Source organism: Lipophrys pholis (assembly GCF_963383615.2).
Source record: "Lipophrys pholis genome assembly, chromosome: 1".
Lineage (NCBI taxonomy): Eukaryota > Metazoa > Chordata > Actinopteri > Blenniiformes > Blenniidae > Lipophrys > Lipophrys pholis.
Genome location: NC_137635.1, coordinates 53065654 through 53080817, shown reverse-complemented (window position 1 = coordinate 53080817; position 15164 = coordinate 53065654). Strand labels below are relative to the sequence as shown.

At 41.7% G+C, this 15164-nt stretch overlaps 1 protein-coding gene across 1 annotated transcript in view; it reads right to left on the bottom strand.

The window, feature by feature from the left end:
- Positions 1–15164, bottom strand: part of LOC308117024 (receptor-type tyrosine-protein phosphatase mu) — a 176173-nt gene that overhangs the window by 93537 nt on the left and 67472 nt on the right. Inside the window, 1 exon segment of the mRNA XM_080475615.1 lies at positions 11244–11537. Coding sequence (XP_080331741.1) covers positions 11244–11537 — 294 coding nt within the window.

Here is a 15164-nt window from a genome sequence, read left to right as displayed (position 1 = left end):
TTTGTTTCCACCAATATGCCGTGCAGTGATTGGGGTCAGAGTGAGTGACAGTTACAACAAACCCCCCACCCTCCTCCTTCCCATCTGTCTTAACACACGGACATGTCCGCACACCCATCTCCAGCCTATCTTCTTTTTTTTTTTCCCCCTTCTTCCTTTGTGTTGAGGTTTCTGGGGAAAGCGATGGTTGTTAGGGCTTACAAATAGGAAGAACACAAACTCTCATTTGCCGTGAGGGACGCAATTTCTACAGCAGCAGTGGGAGGTTACCAAGGTGATTCTTCAACTTCAACACTCCCCAGATGGCCGGTGCGCCGCCGTCATTTGTCGCCAAAAAACCTGCATGTGTCACACTCGAGTCAGGGTGTTACCCACAGTGTAAATCAAAGTGAGGCGCTTGACTTTGTGAAATGGGCGCTGCGTTTTATTTTTTTTGAGCCACCTACTTAGGAGATATACGAGATCCAACATGGAGCTATCTAGGTGTGGGGGGGAAATTCAGGGAATAAATCGCCGTCTTCCTGACATTCATGTCCTTTACTTGAGGAGGAGACGCAAAAGCGTTCCTGAGTTACAGTTACACAACCGCAGTGAACGAGCGCTCGGGAAAGGGGGGAAAGGAACATCTATAATTCAGCAAAAGGATGGAGAAAATCTGTGACAAAAATTACAGCAGATAGACTGTGAATAATTAATCACCGAGAATAGAAACATTTAAAGACCTTGAGAAGCATTTCAGTTCAAATTTAAAAAAAGGATTCTGCCAATTCTGACTAAACTACTGCTATTCATCATTCTCTTGTGGCTTAAGAGTAGAGCTCACAAACAACCTCAATGATAATTATTTACGAGGGGCTGAAAGACGGCACTGGAATAAAAAACAAACTAAGTTTATGTGGATGTCACCGAAGTGCCACTTGTGCACATCTGTTCTCCATCTCTATTTCTTCTCCTGTTGGGGGAAGAGATAGATGGAGTGATGGAGGTGAGGGAAATAATAATAATAATAATGAAACGGCTATAAATGCAGAGTCCCTCGCACTCTCTAACTTCCCTTTCAGTTGTTTGAAGATGTGTCCTTGAGAGGAACACAATTTGCCTTCTGCAGAGCCAATATCAGAGAACAATTCACAATTCTGCCTCCAACTGCCTGTGATAAAACAGACTTTCAGTGTGGTCCTCCTATAACCTTCCCGCACACCACAAACTCAATCTGCCTTGTTTTCTGTCACAAAAGAGCACAAATTCAATGGGTCTCAGACCAAGGCTTCTCATTCATCTTCCCACAGACGGTATAGAAACCCTATAGGTCGGATGGCTGGCAGCCATTGTGGATGACAAACCAAACCAGTGTTATCTGAGATGGTGAGGTGAAGTGGCTTTCTATTCATGGCTCAGGGCAACAATGCTGTTAATTAGACACATGCCTAGCAAACAATTTCCTTTCCTTTCAGAGCCGGAGAGACGGATCGGTTCAATCTCAACCTTAGCAGAAAGAGGCAGCCATCATAAAGGGTTAGATCTCACCGAGGCAATTCACCCCACGGACACGTGTGAAGCTAAAGAAGTGGAAAAAAAAGAACGGCAACACCACCCGACATGGGATCATTAGCCTTTTATCAATGCATCGGTTAAAACTGAAGTGGGCAATAAATATATACGCTTATAATGTAATCAATGGAGCTGCTATGGATAGCAGTCAATCAGCAGAGCGACTACCTTGAAAGATTTTCACCTTTTCAGCCGCGTCCTTCCTTCTTCCCACGGTTTTTATTGAATATCACAGCTCATGGTTTTTGTAATGTAGCCACACACACACATACAAGCAGAGAGCAACACGCTATAAACATCAACAATGGCAGTACACAGACATCCGCATGGACAGACCACCACGTTGGATTATTACGCTGACACTCAACTATAAAAGTACCAAGTCCAGGAGAATAAAGACTGGGAGTCCCGACACTCTGGAGGAAAACTTTGTTATTGTACATCTACTGAGCATGTGCAGAAGAACCGGTTGCTACGGCCATCAATGAGACAGCCTTTCTGCAAAACGTCAAAAACATTCACTTTGTAAAGGTTGTTGTTCTTTTGCTTGTTCGGGTATTTGTTCGATACTTTATGTTTACGTTTTATGAAAATGCTGCTCAGGCTCGGTTGGTTGTGCAACGGTTGCTTGTTGGAAGGTGTTTGGATCGGTGTGGTCACTGCAGCTGTTATACGTCATCAATAAGTGTATTTGTTTGTGTATTTGTCCAAATCTCTTCTTGTTGCGCATTAGCTTCCGAACACAACAAGGGAAAATAAATTAATTAATTAAAAAAACAGTACCACGTTGGGAGCCGTTTTCAAAAAGTTGCCATTTCAGTGGCTCAGAGCACCGTTGCCGTGGAAACGGGTCCTAAACTTGAGAATTTAGCAAAACCGAACACAATCTTAGAAAAGAGGCAAAAAGGTAAACAACATGCAGAAAATTCATATAAACTGTGGTCCGAGTGTAACGATGACGGTTTCCTGTCGTATTGAGCATACATTGGATAAGTAGATCTTTAGTCGACTGCACGAATCAAAGGGCTTTTTGGCAGCGACACAATCGCAGTAAAAACGAGCCGACATTAACCAAACTCCATCTCAACTGCAACCATTACTATTCAGAAATAAGAAATAAGAGGGTGGGGTTTTTCTTTTTTTTTTTTAAGGGGAAACCAAAAGATTAATATGTACAAGTTGAGCGAAAAGTGTAATATTACCCAGACTTCATGAGTGATTCACTAACTTCCTACGCGGAGGTGTTATTTTTCAGATTGGACTGCGGCGATAAAGACAGGCAGGGGAGCACTTTCATCATCTCAGACTTTTAGATTTCCAATACAGACTCATTTGTTGGAGCAAAACTGCCTCAAGACTGGACTACTTTCCAAGAAAGTACAACTCCACCTAATCCAAAATGATTCTATGCAGAGAGAAAAAAAAAAAGGAGAACTGAAGCCATCATGCGAGTGTTTATATATTATATTTATCATAAGACATAGACAGGATATAAGGAAATTGGAATAGCATATTTAAGGTTTGAAAAATGTGGAAGTTTAATGTTTCAACGACATTTTCTAATACAATTAAAGGAATAAAAACCACGTGCAGCATAACTACCCTTTCTACAGTCTGCAAGATAAAATTTTCCTTTTATTCAGCAAAATAATGACATCATCGCTCAGTTTTAATGCCTACAATTATTATGCAAGAATGTAAAATATTGTAATAGTTATCTTGGGTTTTTTTAATAATTGTTGCAGTTATTGATTTTTTTTACCATTTTTACAATTTATCAGATTCTTTTGCTCCTTTTTATTAATGTCCACTTGCTGCTGCAACACTAGAAATTTTCACATTGTGGGACAAATAACGGAAGATCCAATCTTATAACCGACGGAAAATAGGGCCCCGTTTGCACGTTTTCAAGTGAATATGCTAAACTTTTGTTGTGTTTTGCGTGTCCATTTACGCAACAACGGCGCTCGGAGTTACTGGAAGCACAACTTGTTGAAAATGGCTCCCAAGTTGAAGCTTTTTGAAAACGGTCCGACTCCGTCTCCGTGGAAACACCTTTCTAGAAACGCTGCTACTGGACATACACACCATCGCAGGAGTGAACAGTTCTTGTGCACATGGTTATTTTATAGTTCAGAATAACATTCCAACATCATCGTCTGTCCATATGAATGTCGGCGTACTCCCATCGCTATGTTACATCATTTTCACTGTTTCTGCCATTTTGTTTTCAAAACGTTGCCATGTAAATGCAAAACAAATGTAAAGTCTGAAGTTGTTTCGTCCAAACATCACCTCGTGACACAACACAATCTTGGTAAATAGACTAAAATTTAACAAACTCTAGAGTCTAACTGATAAAAAACCCAAAATCTGAAGTTTAAATTCCACACATCCCTTAAATTAGGCTCCTTTGCCCGTGTCACTCCTTTACCTACATTGAAAAATGGATCTCTCCATTATAATAGCAGAGCGGGTTATTGTCGGTGCTGTTTGCAATAAAACAGACCTGGACCTTCACAAATTAGCCTAAATGCAAATAGCTCCTCCCGACTCTCCACTGTTATAAATGAGTGTTTAAGCGAAGGCTGATCCCTGATTAACGCCGACTCCCCTGTGTTTAATAGCAATCGGTGCAACAGAATGGCAAAGTAAAAACAAACAGATGAGACTACTCCCACGTGGTGCCGGAGCGCAGATGGAGAGAACTTATAGATGGAGATGTGGACTTGGCAGGGGCTGGAGTCTGAGCAGGTGTTTGGACCCAGAATGGACATCGTGTACTGCCATTTTTAAAGCGCCCGAGAGCCAGCGGGACGGCAGAGGCCACGGGGTGGAGATGAGACACACAGGACAGACTGTTCCCCTACCATGGTAACTAGTATGCAACGGTCTGTGCTGCATCAGAACAGAAAGAGAGAAAAAAAAAAACATACCTTGTGCAGATTTTAGTCTGTCTTAATTAGCTTCACAATACTTGCTGCAAAGAAATAAAAAAAATTGATTTGACTGTCAAACTCAACTTTCCTGAACAGATGGCTGCTATAGATACAAATTGAAGAGTAATGATGCTGTATAATGATTCTATTTTTTTGGTTAAAAAAAAAAAAGCTCTGTTGAGAGTTCTTGAATATATGTGAGGAAAATGTCTATAGTTCCACAAAAACCAAACAATTACTATAGAAAATGACTGCAATCTCAACATAAAGCAAAACTTTTATCAAACTTTGTTCTGCAAAATACAGTGAAATGTCCCAAAAACTTTCTCCTGTTGCATTATGGGTGTTTTTACAAACTCATCCAAACAGCATAGCTTTGAGAGTAATGGCAGCATTACAGATATCTCAACTCGGGTCTCAGTGTTGTGTTATATCCGCCACTCTTGAGAAATTTGTATAAAAAAAAATTAAATCATGTTTGACACTCCTGCTCTAGTTGAAGAAGACGAGACGTCATACAAAGCACGCAGCGTTTACAGAAGTACCACGTCTGTCCTTATGTAAAATGGGCTGTATTGTATAAACAGTAATGTTATTTTTGCACATTTGTGCTGAAAAAAGCATCGTGAATGATTATATGCAAAGACATCATCAAAAGAAGTGAAACATCCTCATCCAACATGGCGGCCATGATTACGTCAGCGTCTGTAGAAAACTGCCATCAATGAGGCGTCTACATATACTAAGAACTATTTTATATATGTATACAATCTGTTTCGGGTTTGAAAAAGAAAATCATTTGTTCTTGTTTCATTAAAAACATGTCCGTGAATACCTTCACAAAAAAGCAGATTAAGATGTGAACAAATACTCTAAAACAGACCTCGAGTACAGCTCAGACTACAGAGGGTGTAGTTGTTTAAGGTTCGCTCGTCTGGCTCCCGAGCGGGGGCTGGAAATGGTCTCTCTGCGTGAGCTCATCTCTCAGTAATGTTGCCGAAATGCAGGGCGCCACGCTGCGATCCCGGGGCACCACCTGATAATACAGTGTCTCCCTTCAAGGAGCTCTTACGGAGTGCTGAAAACTCTCGGGAGGAAAACAACTTTACACAGACAGTTTGTCATGGCAGGAGAGTTTCCCCCCCAAATATTGGAGATTTACCTGCAACATGTCGGTCAATGGGACGGCGGGGAAGTGGCGGATACATAGAAGCCGTGTCCTAAAGAGACGAGGCAATGCAGACTGTCGCCTGAGTCATTCGGCAAATCCTTGAATCGCACAAATAACCCTCCTATAGCAATCACACACCCTTGGATAAGACATTCTCCGTCGTTCACGAGGGAAAGTAATGGAAGTGCTTCATGGGAAAGAAAAAAACCTTTCAAGGCTACTTCTTTCTTCCAGGCTGCCTGTGAATTGGATTGGTGGCGTCCTTGCATTATACATTTCCCATTTTACAGCAGATTGAATTAAAACATCCTTTGTCATCAGAAACATTGCTCATTTTCCTAAAGTGACCAAAGCATGGCGATGAATAATTATGTGAGAGGCAGAACTCTAAAGTGGCCACAGATTTTCATTAGCGCCTTCAGACAAGCAGTGCTGGGAAAAGGAGGGGGAGTGGGGGGGGGGGGGGGGGGGGGGGTTCAGGGCCTGTCTGTATCAACAGTGATGTATAACACAGCCCTGAGAGTCTTAACCGTTCAATTAGGAGCACTGCTGAGGCCGGGCCTGTCAGTGGGAAAGACCAGCGGAGAGTCGGACAAGATCAAGAGCCGCTTCCTCAAACACACTTCAGGAGCCGCGGCCATCAATCTCACCAACTGTGGCCGGCCAAGCGGCCAGGGGGCAGGACCCCCCGCAGGAAAACAGAGCCCGGCTCCGAGGTGCTGCACAGGTAGGCCCATTCATCCCTATCAGCCGGGCTAAAAATGAATAAGCCCGTGACCTTCACAGTGGGGAAAGTGGGCTGCACCCCGGGCAGAGAGAGGAGGGAGGAAGAAGAAGAAAAAAAAATCTTTTTCATCAGCATTTCTCTGGACACCAAACAGCATTAGCCCGGGAAAGTGCTGAGGCCAGGTTTGTTTTGTTCCTGGAGCTGGCATCCTGGTACAGCGGGGGAATTTAGCTGGTTAATGTTGTGAGAAGGGCAATTTGTACAATATCATCAGGCGTTCTCGGCGTGGTTACGGGCCACGTTCGGAAGCGAGTGCCCACAGTGCCGTGGCGATGCGAGGTGCCACCGTGCGTCGCACATGACATCCATCTGCGTTGCCGAGGCATTAAGAGGCTCGCTGAGCTTTTCCAAAGAGAATTAGGCAAAGTAAACAAGTAGTTATAGAAATTAAAACACGTGGCAGGGCAATTTTCAGCTTCACACCCGACACCAACTATCAATCATCTCACGTGGCTCTCAAAATACTAAAACTGAAAGAAAAAAAAATTGGAATATATACATATTGCCAAAAGTATTCGCTCACCTGCCTTCATACGCATGTGAACTTGAGTGACATTACATTCATATGTCGGTGCACTCTCTGCAGCTATAACAGCTTTAACTCTTCTAGTAAGGCTTTCAACGAGGTTTAGGAGTGTGTTTATGTGGATTTTTGACCATTTGTGAGGTCAGACACTGACGAGAAGGCCTGGCTCGCTGAATTAATCCTCGAGGTCTTCTATCGGGTCGAGGTCAGGACTCTGTGCAGGACAGTCAAACTGGATCATCCAGGTCTTCATGGACCTTTTGCTTCATGCGCTGGTGAGCAGCCATGTTGTAACAGGAAGTGGCCATCTCCACAAAGTTGGGAGCATGAAATTGTCTAAAATGTCGTTTCACACCTTAATTTGGTTCGGGTGGCTTTAGCCCGTGGTGGCTAGGCTAGTTAGCTCATGGCTAATGGGTAGCCACAAACAACCACGATATATAGTCTTCAGACCAGATATCTTCCTCTCTACTTCTTCTTCACTGCTCCACGTCTGGCCGCAAGATATTTTCCAGCTTTTTCTTTCTGTAGCCAATTCTTCCGATTTGCTCGGTTGGCTTTGTTTGTTTACTACCCAGAATGCATTGCTCACTCCATCACGTCCCCTCACCCCACCCGCTAGAAAGATCATTTGTAAACAAACTGAAACCAGATATCTCTCGTTAGGTCCGGTTCAGAGCATTCTCGTCGCACAAACGAAACGTTTTCCACAAAGAGAATTCTGGTCCGGACCAAACGGGGGAATATGTACACGTCCTAAGAGACCGAACAACAGGCTCACACGATAACACCCCCCCCTACCCCACCTCTCCACCAAACATTTCACTTGGTACAGTCGGTCAAGTACCGTTCTACTAGTACCACCACTGCATGCAATGCTTTGCACTCTGGAGCTGGTGACTCTGGCCCACGACTTCCCCGCTGAGTTGCTGTTGCTCTCAATCGCTTCCACTTTGTTATCGAACCACCAACAGTTCATTGTGAGGAAATATCCCGGCTGGACATCCTATCACCGCACCACGCTGGAATTCCACGAGCTCCTGAGAGCGACATTCTTTCCCTAATGTTCGCGGAATTAGTCTGCATGCCGAGGTGCTTGATATTATACCCATGTGGCCGTGAAAGTGATTGTAACACCAGAAATCAATGATTTGGACAGCTAAGCAGATTCTTTTGGCAATATACTGCACTCGTTAAATTCCTCTCGCACATGTAATGCTTAAAAACTGTTCCAGCACTCATTAAAGAGACCATTTATCTGCAATTGGCCAAAATCGTTGTCAGAATCTGCAGTTTGGAACAAAAGCTTCATCTACACCAGAAAAATGATTTGCAAGTAAACTGGCAGTGATGTATGTTGGGTAATTCTGAGATCAAGTCATTTACTTCAAACGCAATGAGGCTTTAGAGAAAAACACAATGGAGCTTTGCTGACAATAGAGCACTGATGACTATTTATTGTATGGGCAGGGCGATTTGTTTGTTTTTTTTAACATAGGTTTTGTTTGTCGAAGTAAACTGGGAACTAAAATATAGCAAGCTTAAGGCAATAATAGCAAAAAAATACAGACAATGTGTTGAATAAATGGACTCCTTGAACTGTTTTGACCACCACTTTTTCCCCCCAACAGGATTGTTGCTAATATGAGCAGCTCGCTCTCTTTTTAATAAAGTGGGCACTTTTGTTCTCGGTTGTATCACAGTCACCGAGTTGGAACAAAGTACTGAGAGTGAAACTCCTTTTTTCTTTTATTTTATTTTTTTCATCCCTGCTCCGCCTCTCGCAGTTGGAGCTCTAACAGATGTTATTGTTATTATTAGATGCGTACTACCTATTGGCAGTGGGTCGGAGCCGTCTCACAAACCCAAGCCTTCACAATTAGCAAGCTGTAGATTCGCCACAAAGATGATTTACGTGGTGACAGCTGCACACGTGACAGATTAGTGGCGTGTAATTGTCACCATCCAGAGGCAAACAAAGTGTTGGATTTGTAAGAGTTACACCACCTTCAGGGATCTTTTATAGCATTTCATATTTTTTTCATAAACGCCGTCAATCACTCGTAACGGCACGCCTGATGTTAGATTCTTGCCTCTTTATCTCTTTTACATAGGACACAGCTTTGCAGCTTTGACAAATTATTTTTTGCAATAGATACGAGTGGCAAACACAAAATGCAAAACACTAATGTGTAATCAACAAGTCATTAATTATCGAGTCGGTGTGGAGAAAGAGACACTTGTCAAGCACTTGTGTTGGAAATAGCAGAACTCATCTTGCGGCACAATGAAGATTCAAAGAATCGCGAAATAAAGATGAAAAATGGAAATATCAGCTATGCCGCCTATACAGGCGCTGCTTTACGTCTTCATATCGAAGTGTTTCCCAAACTATGGACCCATTGTGAGTCTAGGGCAGGGGTCTGGAACCTTTATGACCAAAAGAGCCGATTTTAAAATGTTCCACTAACATGTATACTTTCTGAAATGAATAGAAAACATTTAAAAAATATTGCTATACACACAGAAATTTTGGTTGAGTTCAAAACATGTCATAGGTACAATTTACATGGATTTTATTACATTTTTTAGCTCTTGTCACCATTTGTAGAGATTTGTCCACTTTTTTTTTTAATGGATTTTCCCACGAGATATTTTATGCATCTTGGCTCTTTTAGCCACTATTTAACTATTTATCGCCGCCATTTCCTTGTGTTGAGAGCAGTTTTATCTACACTTGCTATTTTTTCTCATTTCTTCCCTTCCTTTTTTTTTTTTTTTTTTTTTTACCGTTTTTCCTTTTTTGCCTAGATTGGATTTTTGCAAATCAGTGTGGAATGCAAATATAATTTTTTTTTAAAGAAAATAAGCAAAATGATTATATGATTTAAATGATTTATAAATGATTTTCGGAAAATGTCAGGGAGTCACTACAGGAGGGCTGAAGAGCCACAGGTTGCAGACCTCCGTTCTGGAGTATAGAGTGAGATAAACCAAGTCTTAGGTGTCAAAGTTGCTGAGAATTTGAAATGAAAATCACATATGAATCACACTAAAGTAAAAGTATCAAAAACATTTGCTGTATTATACAAACTAAGGGATTTGTTGGATTCTAAAGCACCGTACATGTTATAAAATTCTCTGCTTGTTCCATATCTGACCTACTCTGGATGTTTCTTACCGGTTTAAACAAGTTTATTCTTCGGTTTCATTTCATTCAGGAGTTTAAAATATTTTGTATTTGTACTGTATTAAATACTTTTTTTTCTTTTTCTTCTTCTAAATGACTAACAAGTGAAAACCTAAACCTGAATTGGCTTTCCAAATCGACATTTCAAGAGGGTGCTTTCTGCTGCTCCATATTCATATTATTCCACTATACAATAATCTGTTAGTATTGAAAATATAATTTTGTTCTTCGCTCAGTCTTCCAAAAGCCGAGACGTTTTCCTTCAGTGTTGCACTCAAAGCACATGTGTCCAAAAGCTTTTTAAAAACCTACGTGAAAGACCTTTGGTGTCCCTGAAGAACATACTGGCAAAATAATGAATGAAATCTCAGTGTGACATTGAGCACAAAGGCAATATCAAGAAGTGTTGGAATAATGTGTGTCAAACACCGACGATAAAGAGCCGCGAAGCATAACAATAGACGTGTTCAAGCAAATTTCCTGAGCGAGATTTTAGAAAAAAGGGTGGTTTTGTTTCACGTTACTTATAAAAAGTGCAAAACAGTAGCTTCTGCAGCCAAGAATGTTTTTTCCTCCAACACAAAAATATATCGATATATCGACTTGTTAAATGATTAAGAATGAAATATCCCTCCTGGTTTAAGACGACGGGTTCGTCTTTATAAAGCACACCATCCGGGAAATTTGTCAAAAAAAAAAGATATATGATGTAGGGTTGTTTTTTTTGTTTTTTTCTTACATCACTGATGGAATTCCGATTTCAGGCAGGAGGAGTTAATTGTTCCCCTCAGGCGATACTGGAGCTTTTCGCCTTAGACCCACAGCGCAGGTGCAAATATAAGTGGGTTACACTATGCAGGTGTACTTTGCTTTAGGGTGAAATACACTGAAGTGCTGGAACACTTCAGGATATTAACAAGTCATTTCGCACTGTTTAAGCCAAGCAAATTACATAAAACACACTAATAAAGTCAGCTGCTCTTTTCTCTGCCTGAACCAGTCACTTTTCACAAGCTGCTTCCTTGGAACATTTAAAACAATATAATCCAACACGTCTTAAATCAAGACTAACTCCTGACCTGCACATCTGGTCCTGGCCCTCAGCGGGGGTCCGGGGGCTCCGGTTCCCCCCTCCAGAGGCCTGGTCAGCAGGACGCTGATCTCGTACTCCGTGTCGGGGTCCAGGTGGCCGATCTTGTGTGTGGTCTTATCGACGGGCTGCAGGTCGTACATGGTGCCCGACACGGTGCGGTACTCCACCTCCCGGTCGATGATCGGACCGTCCCCATTGATGGAGTTGGCGTTGAGCTGAATCCAGAGGTAAGTGGCGCCGACGGCAGTTAGCTGGGGCGGCGCGATGGGCACGGGGGGTTCTGTGTGAATTTAAAGAAGAGCATTCACTGATGTTAGAGCATGAGGTGTCAAACACACAAGAGACGCCAAACCGGCCAAAACACCAAGAAAATTCTTCAAATTAAAGCAAAAAAAAAAATTTCATCGTCAGTTGTGCTTTCTCATGTGGCTTTGTTGGGTTTTCTGGGTGAAAGTGCCTTGAAATTACTTTGTTGTAGTCAGTGCTATAAAAATAAAGTTGAATTGAATTAAAATGGTCTTTAAGTTTCCAGCCATTTTGGGTAGTAATGGTTTTGTTTTTAGAACAATAACAATCTAATAGGGTCCTCCGGCAGACTCCGTGCTCGGATAATAATAATAATAAGAACTGTTATTTGTAAAGCAATTTTTTATTAATAAAGATCTCAAAAAATAGACAATTTCATCACATATACTCTGCGCCAGATAAACAAAAAAAACCATTAAAGTTTAAAATTAAAGGTTATTATTGCACTATCTGAAAATGAAATTGGGCCGTATGTGGGCCCTGAATGGATCTGTGTTTGACGCCTCTGTGTCAGACAGTCGTGGAAAGTCTCAAAGAGCCAAATGATTCTGGTATGAAATCCATGTCAAATCAACTCCCACTCGATGGTTGCATCCTGATGAAGAGAATCTCATCAGCAGGGAACCGACCGACTCCAGTAATCAAACACATTTTGAGAATGATGGCCTCTTAAAACACAGGTGTGACTAAAATCCACACCAAACATGTATTGATAGAGTTTAATCAGAGTTTTCTGTGGGAAACTGGTAACTAACAAATACAGTAGTTATTGTCCCTTGTTTAATTTAGGCGAGTTAATCTCTCAACTCGTGATTCCATGACTGCACTTGAGGAAAACTGATGGAAAACTCTGGAATACAAACGGACTTTTTATGAAAAATACCTTTTTGTGGTTTGTATTACTGTTTTATACTAACAGCATCGATGCAGGTTTTGTTTCAACCAAACTGAAATAAGTGTCTGAACTCTGCTGCTACACTAATATATTTAAATCACACAATGCTTAAGTATTTGACTCATCAATATGAAAAACATTGGAAAAACACCTTCACAAGGACTGAATGATTCACTTCACGCTGTCTCAACAGCAACGCCGGAGGTGAAAGGATCATTAACAATCATGGCAAGAACATTCCCGAGAAGTTTATCTCCAACAGACAAACGTGTTCCTCGGCGGCAACCTTGAAGATGACCTTTTCTCTGTTATGTCACCAGTATTTGTGTAATCTTGTTTAAACCTTGTGCCATTTCTGGTGTAATGAGGCTTTTTGAAATGTCAGACAAGTTTTTTTTAAGAGAGAGTTTTTTACCATGAAGCCGCATAAGGAGACGCTGCAGTGATACTTGAGGAAATGTCTGAAGCCTCTGATGATGCTGGTCTGTTCAGTTTTTATGCAACGTTTACACGTTTTAGCTTCATAAAAGTTTCGTGTTTACACGGACATGTTTTGAAAACGATGCGTGTTCACACGGAAACGGCAGAAGCTATGTAGTTTTCATGTTGGGCCACTAGTGGGTGCCATTTGTTTTTTTGTAATAAAACTACACACATAGACAACAATATGCTGTAAACATTAACATTGGGAGTACACAGGATTATAAAACTACCAAGTCCCAGGAGAATGTGGACAGGGAGTCATGACGCTCTGGAGGGAACATTGTTCTGATTGTGTATCGACTGAGCATGTGCAAAACAAATAGTTACTACAACCGTGGTGCACATGCACAGTAGCAGTGCCTCTAAGGTCTACACTTAAAGGGGTCGTATTATACAAAATTCACTTTCTAAAGGTTCTCCAACAGTACTAATCGTCCCCATACCTGGAATGACGCCCCAGAAGTGAAGACAGTCTGTCCTCTCTCTCCCTGGCTTGTTACAGGTTTTAAAAAGTGTGTTGCTCCAACCAGCCAATCAGAAATCAAACGCTATATAGTGTCATCGGGGGTTTAGCCAATCCCAATCAAGGTAGGCCCTCCCTTTGACTCCTCCCACAATTAGGCAGCTCTGCTCTGGCACATGGCACCACGAGAGGAAATACTTCCTCCTCTTCCCAAGATGGACATGTGTGGGCGGAGTCAGTCCAGCTCACACAGACACAGCAGATTCTGAATGTAGCTCCTATGATCCAATATTCAAACTGAAGAAAATCAAGGAAAAGCAAAAGACTTTGAATACAATGTTTTTGGGTCATGTGAAAGTGTTGAAAAACTGGATATTATGACCCCTTTAAAGTTCCACCTTGAGAGCAGCTTCCAAAAAGTTGCATTTTCTTTGGCTCTGAGCGTCGTCATGAAAACAGACGCCCAAAACGCAGTGTTCTTTTGTTTTCACTTGAAATCATTGCTGGCCCATAAAACTCACCTTCAACAAAAACGCGCTTAAGAAATTTGAGAAACGTGGATACTTCTTTAATTCTAAAAGTTGTTTGATTTAAAGCGTGCGCTTTTCTCCTCTCAAGGGATAATTCAAAAATACTGACGAAAACAAATCCATCTTCACAAACTGAATATGGCGGCTTTCATTCGTTAAAAAATGGTCTCCTAGTGAAACAGAGATCTTGTCAACAAAGAGCTCTGACCAACAGCTAAGGAATTGCTGAGGAATCTCCCCCTGGTCACATACCACAATACTTCCATGTCCCAGCAGCCGTGACGAGGAGCTCTAATGAGCACACATGTAACTAAATAATGCCATTAGCTGGCCGGCTGCTTCTCCTGGAGTTGTCACGGAGAGGAAGAAGTCTCCAGACGAATGAGACGCCGGCTGAGGTGTCCAGCAGAGAGTCGGAGGCTCGTCCTCAGCAGATGGTTACCCCACACTGACCTCTATCGTAGCTCCCACTAATCCCAGCTCCCAGCGTCGCTGTCAAACGTTACCTAAAAGGAACCAGCTAATCCAGCAGGTCATCTTCAGACTGCGTGCCGGAGCCAGACGGGAAAATGAGGTGACTCAAAATGTGGGTCCAGCTTTGGGCTTGTTTTGATGGTTTTCTATGGTCTGTTCCGTCTTAAAAGGGGTTTAACTGAGTTAAGAAGGCATATGCTCAAATTAATTTAAGCAACAGAAAGCAAGCTCACTTTGAACATCGTTCCTCATAGTTGGGGCGTATAGACAAAGATTGCTTTTTAATATTTTAAAACGTTAAATGAGACAACGCGAGTTTCACAAAACAGAAGTGATTTCTCTCTGTAGTCGTTCGGCTTTGTGGTTTCCTTGTCTTTGGCTGAAAAGCAGATGGCATGTGTAGTTATTCTGACAGATATAATTTATTTTGCTCAATAATAAATATTCATCAAAGAACCGAATCAAAGTGACAACTTCATAAAAAAAAAAAAATAAAAAAAAAAAGGGACATAAAACAACAAGTCCGTGACAAACAAATATAACGGCGTATCTAACTTCCAAGGAATTGAATGAGAGGTGTCTGCTGGGAGAATTTATCGACACTATTCCTTTAATAACAGTACGTGATGATAAAGTGTGTAGCAGCAGGCTCAGCCATGGCTGGCTCACAAGAGCACCAAACACAAACATTTATCTGTGACTTTTAAAAATGATTTAAATTACAATACTGCTGCTTGGAGCAGGAGCTCCTTTTGC